The sequence below is a fragment of the Pleurodeles waltl genome, chromosome 3_1 (genome assembly GCF_031143425.1).
Source record: "Pleurodeles waltl isolate 20211129_DDA chromosome 3_1, aPleWal1.hap1.20221129, whole genome shotgun sequence".
NCBI lineage: Eukaryota > Metazoa > Chordata > Amphibia > Caudata > Salamandridae > Pleurodeles > Pleurodeles waltl.
Window position 1 is genome coordinate 126917519 of NC_090440.1, and position 23076 is coordinate 126940594.

The 23076-nt window shown below is 44.6% G+C and overlaps 1 protein-coding gene across 2 annotated transcripts in view; it reads right to left on the reverse strand.

Moving 5' to 3' along the window:
- Positions 1 to 23076, reverse strand: part of LOC138283831 (sodium-coupled monocarboxylate transporter 2-like) — a 197056-nt gene that overhangs the window by 115576 nt on the left and 58404 nt on the right. For both annotated transcript variants that reach the window (XM_069221959.1, XM_069221958.1), the window contains exons 3-5: positions 15585 to 15636; positions 4125 to 4192; positions 436 to 590 (exon numbers count right to left, since the gene is read on the reverse strand). In XM_069221959.1, coding sequence (XP_069078060.1) covers positions 436 to 590; positions 4125 to 4192; positions 15585 to 15636 — 275 coding nt within the window. The remainder of the gene's footprint in view (positions 1 to 435; positions 591 to 4124; positions 4193 to 15584; positions 15637 to 23076) is intronic.

Genomic DNA, 23076 nt, shown 5'->3' on the forward strand with positions numbered 1-23076 from the left:
TTGGCATGAGGATTAATAAAAAAGTCCATGTTAGAAAATACATCTCTACGAATTCCAGTAAAAGTCAGAAACTTACTCCATATCATAAAGAAGAGCCGCAAAATGTAATTCCTGTGTTTTGCTTTGTTTTAATTGAGCCATACGTGTCAGAACCATCTACTTGGGACAGCTCCAAATTGAATGCATAACCAAAACTGTAATATTGCAGCAGTCAAGATACACGTAACATCAGCAAGAGCAACCAGTAAAAGCTGTGAACAAACTGTTGGGAAGTCCAAGCTCGGAAAAATGTGTAAATGGTGATGAAAATGTTGTTATGAAATATAGGACTCATTGTCTTCTAACACATTACGATATTTCAAATTCAGATATTACACATTCAAATTTATGGTTTTCAAACATATAGGAAAAGCAGTCATATTTTAAGTTGCTTACTCGAATACGTTTAGACGGGATCCATTCATATTAATATTCCAGATGTTGGCTGTTCCATTATTGACAATAGTTCCTTGGATTAGAACGCTTAGAAACCCCACAACCATGACAACCATTTGAAATGCATCAGTCCAGACCACCGCTTTCAGTCCGCCCTAACAAAAAGAAAGAATTGTAAAACACGTTTTGATAGTCAATGGACTGCATGCAAACAGCAAGACACCATTTAAAATAAAAATAAAATAATCTTTTGTGACTCTACATTCACACAAGCTACGAACGTTTTAAAATGATAAAAAAGGAAGAACTTGTGAAAAGTATTAAGAGAGTGTGCGTGTCACTTCCTTGAAGCAGGCACTCAAAATGAGACACAACCAAAAAATAAGATACCCATTGCATGTGTACTGAAGTTCACAGCATTTTCTTGCTGTGAACTTCAGCAAGAATATCCTTCTATGTTCTCTACACTCAGTCGTGGCTCACGGAGATTTCTGGGAGGGAAGGGAGGCACCAGGGGGGCGGTCATTAATGCATTTAAATTTTAAAATAAAAGAGAAAGCGCACCTCCTCTCTCCTGCGTCATCGCTGCATGGAGGCACAGGCTCCCAGCCTGTCTTGGGGCCTATCCCGACACTGCTCAAAGCAGCATCAGGATTGGCTGGGAGTGCCCTGGCTGGGCACTTCCAGGCAGACTGGGTGCCTGTGCAGTCTCTCTCCAGCCCATCAACTGAGTTGGTGGGCTGCGGAGAGCCAAACATACATGCACAGTGAGGGGGAGTGCTCAGTCCGCCTCAGTGCACGCCACCCCCGTGGCCCGCCCATTTCAAAGAAAAGGACAATAAACATTGTTTATTGTCCTTTTCTTTAAAAGGTTTTGCAGCTGCCACTGCTGGTGGGGGCAACGCTCCTTCGCCCTTATGGAAGAGCCGCCCCATCTGCATTTAGGAATTAAAACTGGTAGGATACAGCACAGATCCTATGCTATACAGGGCTCGCTCACCTCTACAAAGCTGTGCGTTGAGCAAGGCAAGCTTTATGAGTGCCAGCACAGGGAAAGGCAGAGAAGCAGGCCAATCCTACCAGTGATAGCTCTGTGCTATGTTTTTGTGTAATGCGACGCAGAAAAATCTGTATCTGTGCTGTGCTGAAAATTAATAAATCGACCCCTACGTATTCAGTTTATTTATTTTTTTGTTTACTGAGGGAAAGGAGGAGTTACTTCTATTATTTCAATAAATGTTGATGGAGACTCTTATACCCGCACAACATGATAAAAGAGCCGCTGCAAGCGGTAACAAAAGGTATATAGAGTCCGATTGGGATGCTACATATAGCAGCACATTGTAGATTTTGTCAAGAAGAATACATCTGATGGCATGCCGTAAAGCTGTAAGTGTTTGCAACATCTTGTGTCATTGGTGAGCACTTTAGAGAGTGCACCTTTTAAGACTAAAGAAAGCACTGAAAGTTCTGAAAATAAACTGATTACATTTTTCACCTAAAATAGTAAACAAATAAGCAAAAACAATCATCAGTTTGATTTTTTAAAACAAATTGTTATACGTATGTATAGTGAAAATAATTATGTTTGATCACTGACTTTGTGTTTCACCACTGTGCATATTAGCTGTTCAATCTTCACCAGTAGCGCATTACATTTTACATTCAGTTTAGCTGCCTATTGGCTTTAACGTGGCATTAGACATTACATTCTGTATTCAGTTTAGCTGCCTATTGGCTTTATTGTGGTGTTAGACATTACATTTTGTATTCAGTTTAGCTGCCTATTGGCTTTATCGTGGCGTTAGACATTGCAGTTGAGACATTGCAGATGAGCTGTGTTTTTCCACATGGTAAACTAAGCTTGTGTTTTTCGTATTTTCTCTTACCGAACACAATAGCATGATAAGGAAGCGCATATTTTGTGTTTTTTTCTAGTGCAGGGAAGGACTTGGCCTTGGGAGAAACGGCCTTGAAAACTTGGCCAACTTTCGGCGTTGTTTCTTCCAACTCTGACATACAGTAGCCAGCATGTTTTGAATAAAAGGTGTCCTTGGGCAGCAGTGGGGGGTAATTTTCCAAGACTTCAGGAGTGGACGTCAACTGCCTGACCTGTCCCGTGAGGGTGTAAAATCTCTTTCTCGCAGTTGAACAAAGGTCATCAACTTGCTGGCATGAGAAAGATGACAAGCAGTGATAGGCCCTACAGTGATAAATTTTGACGTTTATTCTTTGCTTGGCAGTTATGCTATAATATAATCACATATATTTGCTATGTACATTGCAATTGAGAATCACTTTGATATATTTTCCTGTCATTGCTGTGACTATTTTTCAACGTGTGCCTCCAACCTACTAATCTCCTCTCTCAGGAACCTCGTGGTGAAGTAATAATAAATGTCTTCTTTAAACTAAGAAGTGCATTCCAGAGATTTTTCTCAGCTCGGTCATTAGTGAAAGCACACCAATATGCTAGGGTTTTGTCGCTATGGTCTTTATGACAAATGTAAATTGATGTATAGGAAAAAACAGTGTTTTGCATGTGTTCCGCAATGCTCCATGATCCCAAAAATGGGTTGCAATATTTCTGCAATAGAGACTTTGCTGTAACAAAGAAAGCTAGAAGGAGGACTGAGGGTTGCCCCCTAAAGAAATTATTCATCAGTTTAACTGAGCTGCATAAAAAACGAAACGTTCCAAATGTTATCATAAAATAAACAGCAGTACTTTGTTTATAAAGAATGCACTGTCGGAAATGAAAATAGGTAGATTCTATTTCATCAGATCAATGGTTCATAACAATTTGTGTTTTGTGAACCCAAATGTGTCATTACTAGAACCCAGGGAACCCCTATGAATCATTATTGGAATCTGGGGACTCTCACTGAGTCATTACTGAAAGCTGATGACCTAGGGCCAGATGTAGGAAAGGATTTGCGAGTCGGGACAGACTCGCAAAATGCATTTCCGAATCGCAAATAGGAAGGGGTGTTCCCTTCATATTTGCGATTCGCAGTGGTATGCAATACCATTTGCGACCGCATATGCGGTCGCAAATGGTGTCGCAGTTACCATCCACTTGAAGTGGATGGTAACCCACTCGCAAATTGGAAGGGGTCCCCATGGGACCCCTTCCCCTTTGTGAATGGACCACATATTATTTTTTCAGGGTAGGTAGTGGTCCAAGGGACCACTACCTGCCCTGAAAAAATACCAAAACTAAAGGTTTCGGATTTTTTTTTAAGTGCAGCTCGTTTTCCTTTAAGGAAAACGGGCTACACTTAAAAAAAAAAAACTGCTTTATTTAAAAGCAGTCACGAACATGGAGGTCTGCTGACTACAGCAGGCCTCCATGTTTGCGAGTGCCATAGTCGGTATGGGGCCGCAATTTGCGACCCACCTCATTAATATTAATGAGGTGGGTCTTTGCGACCCCATACCGACTCGCAGACGGTGTCTGAGACACCGTTCTGCATTGCAAATTGCATCTTGCAATTTGCGAGTCGGAAGGACTCACAAATTGCAAGTCGCAATTTCCAATTTTGCTACATCTGGCCCCTAATCTGTTAATATTATTTATTTTTCTAAGCAGTCACGGACCCCCTGAGTAGGCTTCACGGACCCCCAAGGGTTCCCAGAACACAGGTTGAGAACCACTACATTAGATTATTATTGTTTCAGATACGTACCAGCGTGCAGTAGAAAGTGCAAACAATCCCTGTAGCAAACACAGCACCCCACAGGTCAAAGCCTGTCACTGTGAAAGAAAGAAGATTAAATTTATTAACAAATGGCGCTCATGTGGTTACATTTACTAGTATCATAAAATAAAATTTCCATGGTCAGCTGTTACTGAAAATTCAGTGTCATGTCCCTTAATTGACTTCCTAGAACCAGAACTAATTAATAAATGGGGCAGAAGGCACACCTGAATTATTAGAAGGGCTAATAATAAAACATAAATAGGAAGGAAAAAAGTCGACCTAATTACCTAGCATATTATAACAAAACCAACATTTTTAAATTTATTTTCCATTAGGCATAGTGATATTACCATTCATACTGTGACATTACCAATACATTGTTATATTATAATGTTACTTTTGTGTACTGTGCTTTGTGTTTTTTATCTCACTATTGTTCATACTGAAATTACAATTAATGCACATGATGTACGATTGAAGGAATGTTGTATTACACAATTTTGGTTAGATATTCACACTGCATGACAAATGGCCGCTAGTCGACCTCTACATAGAGAGGCAACAAGGCTTAGGTGAGCCCAACGTTCAATTGACACTTGACCAAAGACCCATAGGGGCATATTTAAGAGCCCCTAGCGCCACCAGAGCGTCACTTTTGTTGACAATCTGGTGTCGCAATGCCCTGTGCCGTATTTACAAGGTGACGTTAAGCTACTTTTTGTGGCTAAACAACACCTTGTAAATATGGCCCCTTCACAGACAGCACTTAGCGTGGAAGGGGCGTGCAATAGGTGTTGCTGTGGGCGTGCCACAGCAACACCCATTGCATGTTGAAGCTGTCTCAGATTTATGAATTTTCATAAACTTGAGGGAACATCAAAATCTAATGTCACCACATTGGTGGTGTTAGCATGGTGCAACGAGGAGAAATGTTTCATTTCTCCTAGTTTTTTGATTTTTCTATATGTACTGCATTCTGCAGCACAGGTAGAAAGAGCAAATCACCATTTAAGATTGTTTTTGTGCACGAAGGTTGCCCTTCCTGCACAAAAACAGTCTCCCCCTCAACGCAGCCACCCTTGCCATTGGCACATGGCAGCTAATTTAGCACACAAAGGGGTGAGCTGTATTCTTTTAAATACAGCACATCCCTGCATTATAAAAATGAGGGTGTGTGACGCTGCCAAATTTGGTGCAGCTCCACGCACCGTCATTTTCTGATAAACCTGGGCCCTAACCTTTTCCTTATGAGGGTCCTATGCATGTTTACTGTAGAGAACACCGCTTTAAAATGACCATAAAGCACTTTGAAAATTCATTACACTACTACTAAAATTCATTTTTAAATGTCATACATATTTTCCTTTAGTTTTATTGGAAGGACAATCCTTGTCAGATCGTTTCTGTCCTATCACAGATTCTATCTCAGAATTAAACTATGATGCGAGCTTGCATCCGCTGTGTGATGTCACATTAACCTTGTTTAAGTCTAGCATAGAGACAGATTTAGTTTGTCGCCTGGCTCGTGTACTCATAACTGTTCATAAAATAAAATATGCATAGGTATATAAATACTTATAAGGGCGTTGGGTCTGCAATTTTCATACATTGCTATACCTAGCTGTAATTCACATTTGGCTTTCACCCACCACAGCATGCAGCTTGATGCACTGGCTCTTATCACTGTGAGGAGTGAATGCATTTTCCATAACCATACGGGCACATGCTTCTAAAAAACAATAAGTACAGTCCAGTGCCAGGAATAATGAGCCAATCCTTAACTTCATCAATGCTTTTCAGACAGTGAACAGTGCAAGGTGCTGGTGTGCACTTCTGGCTATAGCATTGCCGCCGATCGAGTACCTTAATACCCATAATAGCTCCAGTGGGGAGGTTGCTACGTAAGTGGCGCCCTCCCTGTCAGGAGGTTGGCGGACAGGCTTTCCCATCTGCCAAACTCATAATAGGGCGCTTAGTGTTAAAAATATTTTCTATTTAGAGCAATTGAAAGCCAATAGTGTCATTCCTTTGCACCAAAAAGACTCCTATTTTTTCTTTTCTACCTTTTCTGAGTACATCTGTTTGGAGGAGCGGAGTGGGTCTACTGCAATTACTTTGGTCTACTGTGGAGCTTTGGAAGCAGCTGGGCACTCGTGCCGCAGGAAAGCATTTGGGCTTGCTCCAGCTCATCATCTAGCCGGCACCCAGGCTGCACCACCCCGACTTCCTGCTTGCCATACTCCCTTACTAGAGAGTTGTCAGGAGCGGAGGTGACAGGTAAGTACCAGAGGATGGTCTGAGGGACGGTGGTCAGGGGAAGAGTGGCTGTGTGTATTTGCTTAGGGTGGGGTGTGCACCCTTCTTTACCCCAGATGGCTGGCAGCCCAGTGAAGCCAGTAGCAAGGCAGCATAGCAGTGAGGGCCTGAAGGTCTCAGCTCTCATTTAATCACTACACCGTTACCCGCAATTACACCTGCAACTGCACCCACAATTTTTCTGGTTATTCTGGCTCACTACTAGCTCCTCCTGAGCAGGTCATCAGCCAAAGCTTATTCACTGATGCATTGATGAATGGACGCAGAGGGCTTCTGCCCTATAAAGTATGGAGAGAGTCATCCTGCTTAGTCAGCTGGACACTGAGATATAGTTGTCACTCAAAACTACTACCCTGGTGACCGATGTCAAGGCTGCTGAGGTTGACAAAATGAAAAGGGACTCCCTTCCTCAAATTCAGCTCACCAGGTCTGGATCTTCTCATTTAAAAATAAAAGCAGGAGCCTGGCCATTCAGATCTCAATTTCATCTTGCAGGACCCAATTTCTCGGATGATTTGGCTTCTCCACTAAGATCTGCGCTGGTAACTTCAACAATTCCTAAACTCTTGGTGGCTGTACAACCCATGCTGGCTCAGTTAAGCACTTCCATAACCCACTCTGGTGAAACTGAGCTAGAATGTGAACCCAATGACATCCTTTGCCAATCACAAACAATTGGGCCTACCAGTATTATAGAGTGCTGGGATTCATGATTAAACTCTCAGCAGGCAGTGGTAAAAGCCCTGGATGATGAAGCAATGAAGCCTAAGCTACAGATGGACCTCACAAACACCTTCGCATTTTTATCCCTGGCAGTAATTGGAAATTGGAAGAATGAAATTTGATTATTGCCAGAGCACAGTCAAGTCACTACTCTAAATTTGTGATCTCCACCTTCTGCCCCATTATAGGCAAACTGGGTGCTCTACCCAAGGTTCTAAACAAACGTACAATGGAACTTAAGATAAGTGGGTCTCCAGGGTGTCGCAGTACAGGCAAACTCACAACAAAAACCTGAATGGAATCCTACCATCCCCCAAAAATTACCATGACGATCTCTCAGTGCAGGGTTGTCACACAGTTATGCAGAAGTGATAGCCTCTCCAGCTCCTGGTTGTATACTCCCTGGATTAGAGCCCGATAGGAAGTAGCCAAAGAATTTCACCAATATAAAGTGGACATGACCTTGAGTGAGAAAAACGTCAATGGACAAGGTTCCTCTGGGAGCATTCTCCCCACCCCCATATGGTCATGTACAGGTAAAGGACAGCATGGTAAACCTCAAGACAGAGCCTCAGACACACAAAGAGCCTACCAGTTGCATTTCAAAGAACTTCAACTCCTACTCAGTTTCATCAGCGGAGGTTGATGAAATCCAAATTGTCAATGTCTCAGGAGGGAATGCAGCTCCAAATTGGAAATGAAACCCAATGAGGACAACAGAAACGAAGTTGAGGTGATTAGTAATAGTATAGCCCTCTTGAAAATTAAGACAGCCCACAAGAAGCTATGGAAGAAAAAAAATTTTTTTATTGCCATCTCCTCGAAAAAAATAACAAGCTCTCAGCAAGTGTTTCTAATAGTCTAGAAAAAGGCAAATGAGTAGAAAACTGCAAGGTGAGACTCAAATCATCATGGAACCAGAGGGTGAGATATTTTCACACCTAATTGCATACATTTCAAATCATAGTCTTACAAGAAACCTGGCTGGAAAAATCAAATCCCCTAGCTGGCTTTTCAGAAATGTTCACCATGCCAGTAATTTGGCCTCAAAAGAGTGTCTAAAGTGCAGTTTAGCCATGTATATTAGAATCGAGGGGCCATTTAACATCAAGGTCAGAGATGTATGAGAACCTTGAAAAGTTGCAGGTGAAATAAAAGCAAGAAGTGTTCAACTTTAGAAGAAAATAAACCTTGATGAGGGGAACCCTATTTCCAGACAGAACAAATTTACCATAGGATTATTGCAGCCTGCCTTAACAAATCTAGTCAAACAAATCATCCCCTGGGCATTAACAATAACACTCCTTGGTTTACACCTACACTATGGACATTTTAGAAAACATCACACTCACCTACAGTGGGCTGGGTAGGGGGCAATAGCATCATTTTTTTCCCACTATTGATGTTCTCAGCAGGAGTAGCACCAACATTTTGGAGCTACTCCTGCAGAGTACATAGGGGCCTATTGTATTCAATGACATGCCCCCTTTTAACGCCTGCTCAGAGCAGGTGTTAAAAGTGCCGAAAATAATGGTGCAAGGAAATCTCTTAGATTTCCTTGCACCATTTTTTTGCCCTCACCCCCAATGGGGGAACACCCCCCCTTGCATATATTATGCCTGGCGCAGGCATCATGTGGGGCAAAGGTTTACGCATGTGTAGCGCCACTTTGTAAATATGATGCTGGGAAAATATCACTTTAACGCCGCCTTAATGAAAAAAACACACTATGGTGGCACTAAGGTGGCACGAGGGGCTCTTAAATCTGCACCTATATGGTCTCCTTCCTTCAGATATTACATGCATCGGAATTGCTGGTCCTCCCATGCTTAGGGAAGGTATCTCAGAGGACTATAAACAAGAAAATCTCATGTTCAGTATGCTGGATGACAAGAGGGTCCTATCAAAGGGTGTTTACTCTTGGCAAATCATCAATCATTTTCTCTCCTTTGGCCCCAAAACCATACTTGTCTGAGTGTTGCTCTCAGTTTGTAATAAATATGCTTCTCCAGTATCGTTGCCAGCCTTCCATTGGAGCCCTGTCGATGGTGGACAGGTTACCCGCCTGGCTCAAAACATAGGAAAACTTGGTGTTTCAATCATGTGCTAATACAGAGGAAATGTTAACACACACATTATGTATATGTTTGTGTCTCTTGACTGAATGTGAAAGTTTCACCAGGAAACCTTTAATTAGGCTCAGGGTCCACATCTGAAGACACACAGTTATCTAGTCTATGAATTCAGTTAACACCCATTTTGACATAGGGTTTGTCAAATTCTTATTGTTGTTCTCAAAACGGACTGAGGATCCACGTTCCAGCTAAGCCTTAGCTCTCATCCGTCAGTCTGATGATTAGACCCAGTCCTTCTGTAATATGAAGCAAGGACTGTCCTGGTTTTATACCATTAAGGGGCATATTTAAGAACCCCTAGCGCCACCAAGGGATCCCTTTTAGTCACGCTCCGGTGGCACTATGCCCTGCACCATACTTACAAGGTGGTGTTTTTACAGTCCCTTCACACGCAGCCCTTTGCGTAGAAGGGGCGTGCAATGGGTGTTGCTGTGGGCATGTCACAGCAACACCAATTGCATTTTGACGCTGCTTCTGATTTACAAGATTTAGTAATCATAAGGCAGTGTCAAAACCTAACCCCACCCCAGGTGTGGCGTTAGAAAGGCGCAACAGGGAGGAAGTGTGCAAGTGCAAAATGCCAGACATTATTGTACATGTGTGGGAAGATGTCCCTTCCTGCACATAAACAATAATTTCAAAATGTGTGCTGCATTTTGCAAATCATCTTTAGTGATTGTTCATATGCAGGAAGGGACACCTTCCCCACACATAAACAATCAAACCCCTCAAGCAGACATCTTGCACCATGGTCCAAGAATGCCTGCATTGGTGCAGGCAACAGGCAGCTTAATCTAGCAGCAGCGCAGGGGACTACGCAGGGGTGCGCCACATTCAATTAAATACAGCGCATCTCTGCATTGTGAAAATGACAGAGCGTGGCGCTGCCAATTTTGGCAAAGCATTGCGCTCCGTCATTTTCTTTTAAATATGGGCCTAAGGGGGTGATTCTAAGCCAGACTTCCCCCACCAAAATACCGCTCCGCGGTCGAGAGACCGCTGAGGGTATTTTGGGATTTGCCCTGGGCTGGCGGGCGACCGCCAAAAGGCCGCCCGCCAGCCCAGGGCAAATCAACCTTCCCACGATGACGCCGGCTCAGAATTGTGGAAGTAGTGGGAAGGTGCGACGGGTGCAGTGGCACCCGTCGCATATTTCAGTGTCTGCAAAGCAGACACTGAAATACAAAGTTGGGCCCTCTTACGGGGGCCCCTGAGGTGCCCATGCCATTGGCATGGGCACTGCAGGGGCCCCCAGGGGCCCCGCGGCACCCCCTACCGCCATCCTGTTCCTGGCGGGAGACCCGCCAGGAACAGGATGGCGGTAGGGGGTGTCAGAATCCCCATGGCGGCGGAGCGCGCTCCGCCGCCATGGAGGATTCACAGGGGCAGCGGAAAACCGGCGGGAGACCGCCGGTTTTCCTTGTCTGACCGTGGCCGAACCGCCGCGGTCAGAATGCCCTGCGGGGCACCGCCGGTCTGTCGGCGGTGCTCCCGCCGACCCTGACCGCCGGGGTCAGAATGACCCCCTATATGTCTATGCTGCACTATATTGTAAAGACAACAACGGTAACAGTTTTTCTTCCACTGGAAGTTTCACCATTTGCACATGCAATTGTTATACAGGATTAAGTCAGGCTTTGAAGATTTTAATGACCCATTTGCTCACTACTATTCATCTGCACTTTATAGCCTGCACTATTTTACAGCACAATAAGCACTTCACCAGGTGAAGAGGAAGGAAAGTTGGTGCACATGGTCATTTTATTAAGTATAGGCTGGGTTTTTAAAGCTTTTAACCACTCGTCTGTTTTGCACTGTTTGTTTTTACCTTATAGTCTATACCGTTGCACAGCATAATAAGCACAGTAAGCACTTTAATGCCTGAGGCTTGGAACAGAGTAATTTGATCTCCACTCTGTATACATCATGCATATGCATTTATATACCTATAACTGACATTTAAATTCAGTGTGTGGTTTAATTTCATTAACCGGTGTGGTAGACTTAAAGAAGTAGTGTGTAACCTTTGCAATAACTAAGAATCACACATAAGTGCACTAGGTTGATCAATAGGCCGATGTAATTATGTTCTCTGCATATTTGATAAGGATTGTTTGCTTTCAATGATATATAATACTCTAGTGTGCATTTATTTTGATTCTCGACTTAACTTAGTTTGACATTAGGTCTGAGCTGAAAATGTTTGCTTTAACTCTTCCATTAATAACATTTTAAAAAAATTTAAAAAACGTACCTGCATGTCGTGCTCCGCCACTACTCCTCCGTCTCCTCTGAAGGCTGCAGGCTCCCATCCTGGTCATCCCAGGCAGACTGGGAGCCTGTGCAGGCTCTCTCCAGCCCGGCAACTATGTTGAGACGAGACGGCCGGCCAAAAAAACATGCACTCTGAGAGGGACTACTGTGCACCAGCCCCTTCACAGGAAAATGATCATAAACTAGGTTTATGATCATTTTCTTTTAAAGGTTTTGCAACTGTTGCTGCTGGAGGGAGGTGACGCTCCTTTGCCCTAATGAAGGAGCTGCCTCGGCTTATTGTTGTGTATTAGCCTGCTAACAGTGAGGCCGGAGAAGAAAGTTGACAATGAACACACAGCAAGGATGGTGAGGGATTGACTTCTGTTTACGGTGTACCAGGAGGATTCAACATCCAACGTAAACAGCTACGTGCCTACTTGTGTGGAGGTGGGTATGTAAGGAGTATACAGTAGAAGTCGACTGCCTTCAAATGTGGTTACTGGACTGGCTCTAGGTGGTGGGAAAGAGATATGGATGTTTTGAAACTGTTAATTGTATTTTTAAATGATGTTTCAAAAAATCAAACTGATGTTGACACCTTCTATGCTACCCTTTAAAAACACAATTTAAAGAGTCTTGGTCCCAACATATGCTTAGTTTAGAAAAGGAAAGTTTCGTTATTGAACACCTGATTACATCAATCGGTTTCCTTTGCATTGTGGCTGTTACTATCCTGTATCTCAGTTTATGACAGCTTCACTTACAGACTCATTTTGGTCTCCAAACTGTAAAGTTATACATTTTAAATTTGTTCCTGCTTTGCAGATATACAGGTTGGATTAGTTTTCTAAAATAAACCTTTATGGTTGGAATTAACTGATTCTTGATCTTCATTGTGGAGTCAAACTGGCTTCACTGAACTGGAAACAACATTCAAATGTTAGCTCCATTACAACGCGTTGTCAACTAACAAAGGTCCATACGACCAGAGGGGGAATGTATTGGATGATTTCACTAAGAGATTGAGGTTCAGATAGCCGCACTTCATCAGGCTTGAATAAGATAATATGCATTCCTAGCTGCATAGCACCCTCTGCTTGTGGTTTCTTCGTTGAACACACTATTATGTGCTCAGGTAACACTGTATCAATAAGGTTCTTGTTTTTCTTAGTCTGTTTGACCTACCTCATTTAATGGTTTTAACTAGCTATGCATGGTGAATAAATACTTTTGAAAATTTGAAATATGCCTGCTTGTTATGAAATGTGAATATTGTTTAATAAAAACTATTTGCATTGTTAATAATACCATTTTGTAGCAAGTGCTTGAAATAAAAACAATAAACTAAAAGTAAAATAACCAACACATCTGCTTGTCAAAACAGACATATTAGCTTTGCCAATTAATATTTTCTAAATAGAGCGCCACTGGTGACTTCATCCCCAGCCCTAGACATTTGAGGAAGCCTATGTCATTGCCCTTTATCAGGGAAATGAAACAATCTGGCATATAGTGCTGGCCCACATGAGGCCCAAGAAGTAATCAAAACATGCATAAGCAAAGCTATTGGTTCTTACATTTTGTAAAACAAAATTAGCATTCACAAAGTACTACCTTAGGTGACGCAATCTTTCACACACAGAGACACAGGCCCATGCATGCGGCTGTATTGTGCAAATTATCGTGTATTGATAGTGCCCCATGGTTCTCCAAATTGCCTCCAATTCTAACACATTACCGGGCTCTTTTTTGCTACCTGGTAATAATTGGATGTGATTAATATGTGCCTCTCTACTGTGGATAATCATGGCAGAACGGTCAATGGCGGCCATCCACGGAGGTAGAGCTACTGCAAGCAGGCTTTTTGGATCTTTCTGATGTTTCCGACTATGTTGTTGCTGTCCACTGCTTACAACAATAGCAGCATTATTAACTGTGAACTTCCACAGTGGCACTTTCCACCTTGACCCTAGAGTAACATGTGCTCAACCCTCTGGTAGCTTGACACAGAGAAGTCAGGCTTAATTTGAAGGTACTGTGTAAAGTATTTATGCAGCACTTTAATGAAGTGAAATTAAATGACTTCAATGTATCTGACTCAGACAAAGTGACAAGTTCATGCCGAGCAAAATGGACCAAGAGCCAGCTACAGGGACCCAATTACGCCAGCTGAACACAGGATCTTAATCCGGGTTGCCAAGAGATGCAGAGTCCTATGCCAAGGATGCATCACTTGCAGAGGTGATCGGAGATCAAAGTGAGGAGATGCATTGCTAAGGGGTGAGTCTGAAAATCTGTGAAGTGCAATGTGATAATGGTGTGGTGCAATGTGTACTGGTGTGGAGATGCATTGGGCAGCAGATGTTTCTGAGGACTGCTTAAGGCAAGGCAATGTTCTTCACTGGAGATGTGCCAGCTCCAATAAGCTGTGATGGCGATATGTAGTATTTGCTTCAGGGAAATTCGCACAGCAGAGGCTATGTATCGGTTCTGAGGGTGATGCATCAAGCAGCATAGGCAATGCGTTGGTTCTGCACTGTGGAGGAGAAGCATTAGTTCTGCTGGATCCACAGATGGGGTAGCAGGGCACCTTCAGGCCCACTTCCAAGAGTCCAGGACTGGAGAGGCAAAAGTTTGGAGGTCAAGACTTGCCGATGGCAGAGACTAAGTGGTGGGTTCAAGGTTGTTGCGAGCCTGACATGTCCCTGAGGCTTCTGATCAGGAGGCCAGCCAACTAGCGATTGGAGTGGTTCTGGGATCCTGGGTTAGAGATGCAGGTCCAGTCCTTTTAACTAAAGCAAGGGGGCAGCAGTACAGTGCTGTAGGGAATCTGTCATTCAAAGCAGTAGTCCAACAGAGTGGCAGTCCTTTCAGTTGAATAAAAGTACTTTTTCCTGGAAGAGTCCACAGGTCCAGAAGTGTACTGAAGACTTGGGTCAGCATTCCAACATTTATACCTGGTACCCCCTAACAATTTGAGGAAGTTTCTAGAGGTTTCCCCCCTCTGAGCTGTCAGGTATTCCCTCCCTTCCTGTCTGGAGTCACACAAGACTAGGCCAGCTACACCTAGTCATGTGACCCAGCTTCAGGCTCTAGCCACCATATGGTGGGGACGTTCTAAAAGTGGCATTTTCAGGACTTTACCATTAGAGAGGACTTTTAATTACAATCCTTTAGGCACCAAACTGAGCTTAATGTCTACTTGCTCTCAATTGGAAGTTACAGCTTATCAAATGTAGTAAGGTACCACTACTGTTATCTCATGAAAGAGGTTGACCTTGTAGTAGCAAAAAAGAATTAGGAGTTTTTCACTAGCAGGACATTAAAACGTAAAAGCACATGTCCTGCTTTTGACACACACTGCAACCTGCCCTCTGGGCTATTCCTGGCCTATCCTAGGGGTGTGTTGAAAAGGAAGCTTTGGGCTTGGCAAAAGTTTATTTTTCCTGGTTAAAATGGCAGTTAAAAACTGCACACACAGGCTGTAATGACAGGCCTGAGACATGTTTAGAAGGAAACAAAAGTGGGTGCCAGAATCAGTGCTGCAGGACCACAAGCAGCATTTAATTTACAGGCCCTGGGCCAGTTTACTAGAGTCTTACAAGTAAATGAAATAGGTCAATTGGGTGTAAGTCTACTCTACTATTTTTTAAGGAGAGAGCACACACACCTTAGCACTGGCTAGCAGTAGTAAAGTCCTAAAGCCAGCTAAAATGGGTTCAGAAAACAAGAGGGTGATGGCATAAGGTTTGGGGATGACCCTGGAGAAACGGGTAAACCCAACAGTGTTGTATGTCATGTTATGGCAGTAGATCTTGCCTAAAAAACCAATGGTGGTGCATAGGTGTGTAAGTAGCTTTGGCAGGACTAGTGGATACTTTGAATGGGGGAAAAGGTAGATCTCTGAAACTGTAATAGGCATTGTATATCTGTTTTTTTTTGTTTCTATTCCCACTTATACAAGTGATAATTTAATTTATTCACTGTATCCCACAATTGTAAACTTAAAACTCACCTTGGTTTAGAGCTAATGCTGGAGCATAAACGACAACTCCTGTGTACAGAATCTGAAAAACGAATTAACAGTTAAAGCTTAGATGGAAAATTCACATTTTTTAATCATGTATTTCTAAGGGTATGTAATAATGAAATCAAACTTAACAGGATATGTACAACTATTAGTCCTAGTTATACACAGTTAAACTAGACTACCTAAGAAGCATATGTTGATGCAAACGGAGTCATACTTTGTGATAATCTGGATAAGATACCTTACACAAGGAAACCTGCTATGCGCCTCTTTTGCATATTTGTTTAGTTGTCATTAGGGATAGCTTTACAATAAATGAACAATTATTCAAATAATATTTGATGATCAATAAAATCCCAACTCTGTACAGTATAAAAAAATGCATCAATCATCTAAAGACCCTACTTGGCGGAGGGGCCTACTCATAAAATACATCCAGTATAACAATTACCACATATTACTGTAAAATCATATTTTAACAATGTTAATATAGATGTATACTAGGCTAATAAAACAGCTGGCCCAGGTTCCTTTTCCCCCATTGTAAGAGGCTGGCCTGGTTTGTAGTGGGTACCAAAGGTACTTACACCTTATACCATATCCAGATATCCCTTATTAGTGAAATGTAGTTAGTGTCTAGAAGCCAGGCTGTCTAGGGGTAGCTGTTGCTGAGCAGCCAAGGCTTATCGAGGAGACATGCAAAGCTCTTGCAATACCACTGTAGTCACTCAGTACTCACACACATGAAAGAAAATACTCAGTGTTACAAAAATAAAGGTACTTTATTTTTATTGGCACAATGTCAAAAATACCTTAGAGACTATACTCTTTTAGAAAGTAAGTCATATACACAGTATATACACTAGAATGCAGTAATAGCTGTAAAAACAGTTACAAAACAGTGAAAATAGTGAAAATTACAATAGGTTGCAATGGCTTAGGGGGAACACAAACCATATACTAAAATAGTGGAATGCGAAAGTTAGTTTCCCACCTAGGCAAGTGTAGTGTGTAGAGGGGTGCTGGGAGTGTAAGAAAACACCAGAGGTAAGTAATAGAACCCACCCCAGAGCCCAGGAAAACAGGAGTAAATCACTGTACATTTCCTAGAACACACAAGAAGTTGTGATAGAAGATTATGCAAGAACCAAATGAGACTGCAAGACGCCAACGATGGATTCCTGGACCTGAAGACCTGTGGAAGAAGGGGACTAAGTCCAAGAAGTACTGAAGAGTCCAGAGAGAACAGGAGCCCCTGCTAACCCAGGTGAAGGTGCAAAAGAAGAACCACTGGTGAGAAGAAAGACAAAGCCAGTTATGCACCCAAGAATACAGAGGAGGATTCCTGGTTGATGCAGAAGATGCCCCACGCCGGATGGATGATTGCAGTCTGGTTTGCGTCATAGGATTCTGCCAACAATCCTTGGCACATGCAAAGCTTGCGGGTAGTAGAATATGGCGCTGCCAGGAACCAGGTGGGACCTGGTGGACTCTACCCAGGAGGGGGAGGCAGAGGTGGCTCTCACTAACTCAGAGAGCCCTCAGAAGGCCAGGCAGCGCACACAAGTGTGCCACAGCACAGGGACAAAGAAGGTGCAAATGGAGGCCCACGTAGCATGACACAAAGGGATCACATGCCGCCAGAGAACCACTCAGGAAACTGTGCCTCGCCGGAAGGACTGCTGGGGGCTAAAGCTGTGCTGTGCATGAAGAACTACATGGAACATTGCACACAAGTCTTGGCAACTGCAAATCATGCTGTGCATGGGGGTACTGTTTTACGTAGGGATGCAAGCTATTACCTCCACCAAAGTTGGACAGCTGGACCTTAGAACCATCAGGGCAACTTCAATCCACCACCCGTGTTACTGGATCCACGGACTTCATCAGGAGAGGGGACCCACACCACTGGTCATCGCTGCAGACGAGATTCCATAGTTCTTCTGGTGCAGGCTGAAGACAGGCAGCCCTGGGAGGATGCATGACCTGGAAACAGTTGCAGGGGCTGTCAGGAGCTGAAGATACAATGTTGCAGAAGTTGTCTTTGCTTCTTTGTTGCAGTTTGTAGAGTTCCTGGAGGGTTCAGCTGCAGTTAACGTGGTAGAAGATGAAGTAAAGGATTCAGAGGATTCCTGCTGGAGTCTTGCAATCAGAATCTGAGGAAACCCCCAGAGGGGAGATCCTAAATAGCCCTGAAAGGGGGATTGGTCAGCCACGCAGGTAAACACCTATCAGGGGAGGGCTCTGACATCACCTGCTGGCACTGGCCACTCATATGCTCTCAGAGTGCCCGACTATCTTGGAATCTAAGATGGCAAAACCCAGGGATACTCTGGAGGAGCTCTGGGCACTACCCCTGGGTGATGATGGACAGGGGAGTGGTCACTCCCCTTTCCTTTGTCCAGTTTCACACCAAAGAAGGGACTGAGGGTCCCTGAAACAGTGTAGACTGTATTATGCGAGAAATGCACCATCGGTGCCTTTCAAGGCATTTGCAAAGGCTCTGGGAGGCTACCCCTCCCATGCCTGTAACACCTATTTCCAAAGGGAGAGGGTGTAAATGCTTTGTTCTGCCTTCCTGGGCTTGAGGTGCTCAAGCAACAGGAGGGCAGAAACCTGTCTGTGAGGTGGCAGCAGCTGGGGCTGCCTAGAAAACCTCAGAAGACTTGTATGGAAGCACTGGGCATCCACTGTGGAGCCCCCAGAGTGCATTGAAGTGTAAAACCAATACTAGAATCAGTATTGGGGTACAATTTCCAGATGTTAGACACTTTACATGGCCATATTCGGAGTTACCATTGTGACGCTGGACATAGGTATTGGCCTATGTCCAGTGCGCATGTATACCAGGAAAATGGTACAGGGCGACGTGGGGCACCTCTGCAAGTGCAGGCATGCCCTCACACACACAGATACTTTGCACCCAGCCTTCAGGGTTGGAAGGCCTGACGTGTAGGTGACTTATGAGTGACCTGGTGCAGTGTAAATGGCTGTGAAATGGTGTAATGCACCATTTCAAGCAGGCTGCGATGGCAGTTCTGCAGAAGCATTTGCATGGGCTCCCTATGGGTGGGAAAAGTAATGCTGCAGCCCATAGGGATCCCCTCGAACCCCAATGTCCTGGGTACCTAAGTGCCATATACTAGAGAATTATAAGGGGTGGCCAGTATTCCGATTTGGGATAAAATACTGGGTTACCAGTATGTAGTGACAAATTTGAGAGGAGAGAGAGCATACACACTGGGGTCCTAGTTAGCAGGACTCCAGTGACACAGACAAACACACTGAAATAGGGCAGAAATTGGCGGTAACATGCCAAAAAGAGGGTACTCTGCTCAGGTGGTTGGAGGGGACAGGCTGCAGTGCCCTGCTGGTTGCCATGTGAAATGTTAGTGGTGACAATGCTCTGGCCCGACTGAGGCCTTATAGGGTAAAGAACAATTTTATCCTTGCTACATCATGTTATGCCTGACTCACCCATGTGTGAAAAGTGGTAGATGTGATCTCGATCACTGGGGGTCCCCATCACACAGCAAAGAGGGGAAACCTTGAGGCCTCCCTAGACAAACACTCAAGCCAGTTTTAATGGATCCTGTAGGTTATCCTGGACACCAAAACTACCCTGGAATCCAAAATTTACATGGCCTCACAAGATGTTGGGTTATTCCAAGCAAGTGATCGACTGCTAGTGGTCTGGTCCAACACTGAGGCGGCTCTGACCAGGATGCATCACACACTGCAGTAACTACAATCTACTGTAGGAAATAAGGACTGCTTTCACCTCCTTGCAATGGAGGATGGAGGCCGCTCAAGGTGAAATAATGTTTGCTTCATGGGTTTCCCTGAATGCGTTGAAGGTCAGAATATGGAACGTTTCCACTGAAAGTGGCTGATAGATATGGTGCTAGCAGGTAGGGTGCCAAAATTATTTTTGATCAAACCTGCTTACCGTCTGCTGGAATGCCCTCCCATGCCAGGGGCATGGCCTCATCTGGTAATCGCACAGGTGCCTAACTTTAGGGCCAGGGAGTTGCTTCTTCAGCTCTTCTGGGCGAAGGGCCCTTAGCAATTTGAGAACAGTCATCACTGCTTACCCCAACTATACGGCAGAGGTGCAGATGTGCTGTGATTCCTACACAGCTGTGAAAGCTCGATTGTGCCTGGGTACGCTCTTCTGTACCCAGTCAACCATATGGTGGTGGATGGAGACTCTACTCATTTCCCCAATCCCAGAGGACACCTGGACCTGGTTGCAAGAGAATGGTGAGGAGGCTGCCACTGCCCCAGGATACTGAGGCGTGGCTGACATTACAGCTGCATCATCGGCACTCCAGGAGACCAAGTAACATGCCAACATCTAAGCAGGCGGCCAGGGAACACACATAAGTGGCAGAGGAGGTGTTGCAGCTAGCTTGCAATCCCTTTAAGGTCTTTCACTCCAATAGTGCCTCTGACACCTGCTTGGACACTCGTGACACAGTTGTGTCTGCAGATGATGAGCCTCATGGACTCTTGTTGACACAGTAGTCAGCAGATGACCTGCTCTGTGGACCATTACCTTTTGGGGTGGTAAGCCCTGTTTCTAGATCTGCAGGTCATCAGGCCTTAAGTTGTCATGTGAGTAGAGGGGGTGTGGGATGGGGGTAGGAAAAATGCACTTCAGAGTCAGAGGGCGGGGATAGAGTGCCTGTCCCTTCCCATACCTTAGACTACCATAATGAAGTGGAGTTATGCATCTCAGGTGTTTATAGTTTGGTTGTGTTTTATGCATATCTGTTGAGGAGCATTGGGAACTGTCCCGACCATGGGGAATGGGGGAAACTTGTTGTTATTGTTCATCATGTTGTTGATTGGAAATTGGAGATCCCTGCGCATGCTTTCCTGCTCAGCACACATATTGTTCAAGTGACACATTCACCAGGGAGAAAGTGAGACAGGCTGCTCGTTGGTCACCATGGTGCCCCTGGGATCTGACCTCCTGCATCTGCTTGTCCCTACACCTAGTTCCTGGGTATACCTGACAGGTATGGGACCCTACAGTATAACCTAATGACTCGGAAAATTAGGGGCAATGTCACTCCCATTAAACGCTTAAGCGTCCACACGTATCTTATGCAAGGCCACACATGTGACATTCCTGAAAGAGAAATATCTGATGCAATCTGAGCTGCAACAGGTTCACACGATGTGGAGGGGCCAAGGGTATGGTACCAGAGTCTCAGCCGATGACGAGGGGGTTCTGGTCTGAATAGCCCCAAGGGTCTTGTTTGTACAGGAATCTGACAAGGTCAATCCAAGGGGCAGGTATTTCATGGAGGAGGGGACACTGGACAGTAGGCCCTTCTTGCTGGTGGCTATCTATGCTCATGCCGGCCCTGCTGCGAGACCCTCATACCCCAAGCATATGGGACAGGGATTTTAACTGTGTGCTGGATGTTCACAGAAACCTTTATGTCCTACCAGTTGCAGGTATGACCTGTCACACAAGCACACAGGGTTTCGGGGAATGGCTGGCTAGCCACAGGATGTGTGAAGTTTGCAACACCCAGATGTGAGCAAATTCTCCTTTTACTCCCTGGTAAACGGTGTTTGCACAAGACTAGACCCCATGCTGTCCAGGTCATCACATGGCACCCTAATCCCCCACACAAAGTACCTGGTGTGCCCTCTTTACTACCACTTCCCACTTCATCTGTCATTGTGATGGGGGAGTGCTTGCCCTTGCTTACTGATGTGGCAACTACTAGATGGTTCTTATCGTGACCCCCTTCCATGGTGACTGTTCCGCACACCACACTGGATACTGCACACAAAATGCTGGTTCTGCACCCTGTAGAGCATCAACGTGGGATGCTCACAAAGTAGTAGTAAGGGTGACTGTATCACAACATTGCGTGGGTCCGACAGAAGATGCATAGGGACATACTGGCTAAAGAGCGAAAATTGCATTGACTGGAGACAGCTCAGTCACGGCTCGCTTGCAATTTTGAGCCTCTAATCGAACTAATCAAGGAACATTGAGAACTAGAAACCTGATTAGGACATCTTGACTATAGGTGCTTATGAATGGCCTTCTTCTCATGGTAGGTACTCTGGTCCATTTAGATCAGAATGGGTTAATTCCTGGCCATAGCACCTTCCTTAGCATCCACCACATTTCGTGGCTGATGACGGCTGACTCATTGGGCACAGAGGTGGTAGTAGGGGTATCGCTTGACAGTGAAAAAGCCTTCAGCACCCTGGGCTGGGACTACTTGTTTGAGATGCTGGAAGAAGTGCGTGTGGGGACCGGCTACCTGAGCTGGATCCAGGCCCTATGTGCATGACTGTGAGCCAGAGTCAAAATGGGGCAATCAATATCTGATGTATTTGATCTTCACCGGAGCACCAGATAAGGCTGCCTGCTATCACTAGCGCTATCACGTGCCTTGTCCATGGAACCGCTGGTCTGTCACCTGTACCTGCAGGTGAGAACGTGGGGGATTGAGGCACAAGAGGCTCAAATGGCTATCTCCTCTCAGGGAGATGATGCTCTAATATACCTAAGTAATGTTGATGATTTATTACTGGCAGTGATAAAGCTGCTGGATGAGTCTGGAAATATGTCAAGAATGAGAATAAACTGGGCCACGTCCTGTCTATTCCTCCTACGTCCAACCCCTGAACCTGACAGAAATGGACTCCCCCAATCTCGGCTCCAATAGCAATTTGACACATTTAAATATCTAGGAATACAAATATACCACACTGATGGCGGCCTCTTGGAGGGAAACATGTACAGGGTGCCATGGTCGGTGCGTCGCTCTGTGTCATTCTGGACGTCTCTCCCATTGTCTCTGTTAAGCCACATAGAGGTATCGAACATCCTGGTATTGCTGTGCCTGTTGCACTACTTTTCAGCCCTTCCATTAGTTCTTCATACGTGTTTATTTGCTGAGCTCAACTTGCTTTGGTGGAAATTATCTGAGGTGGTAGGAGGTGGGTGACTTTTGAAAAAATGAATCACCCAATATAGAAGGGAAGTCTTGGTGTGCTGAATTATGAACTATATTATGTGGCAGTTCAGCTGCAATGGCTGTTGCGTTGGGTGAGGACATCTCTGTGCGGTGAGAGGGAGGAGGTCCGAACGTCAACTGGACGGATTAAACATCTACCCCTGGTTGTCGACCCCCAGGCTTTGTATTCTGGGTAAGAACCATCAGATGTGGAATACCAGACATAGCCTGGCAAAGTACATTCATGGCAATGCACCCTATGACCATTCTCACCCTTGATCCTGTTATGATGAAAGACGGCTATACAGTAGGTTATCAAACATCTTGAAGTGGCGAGCTAGAGGGAAGTGGGTATGCAGCAGGTATGGGAACTCTATACCAAAGGTACACTCTTGTCCTGCCAGGAAATCAGGGACTCAGCCAATGTTCCGGTGGGACAATTCCTGACATATTAAGCTATACAACATACACTAACCTTGCAC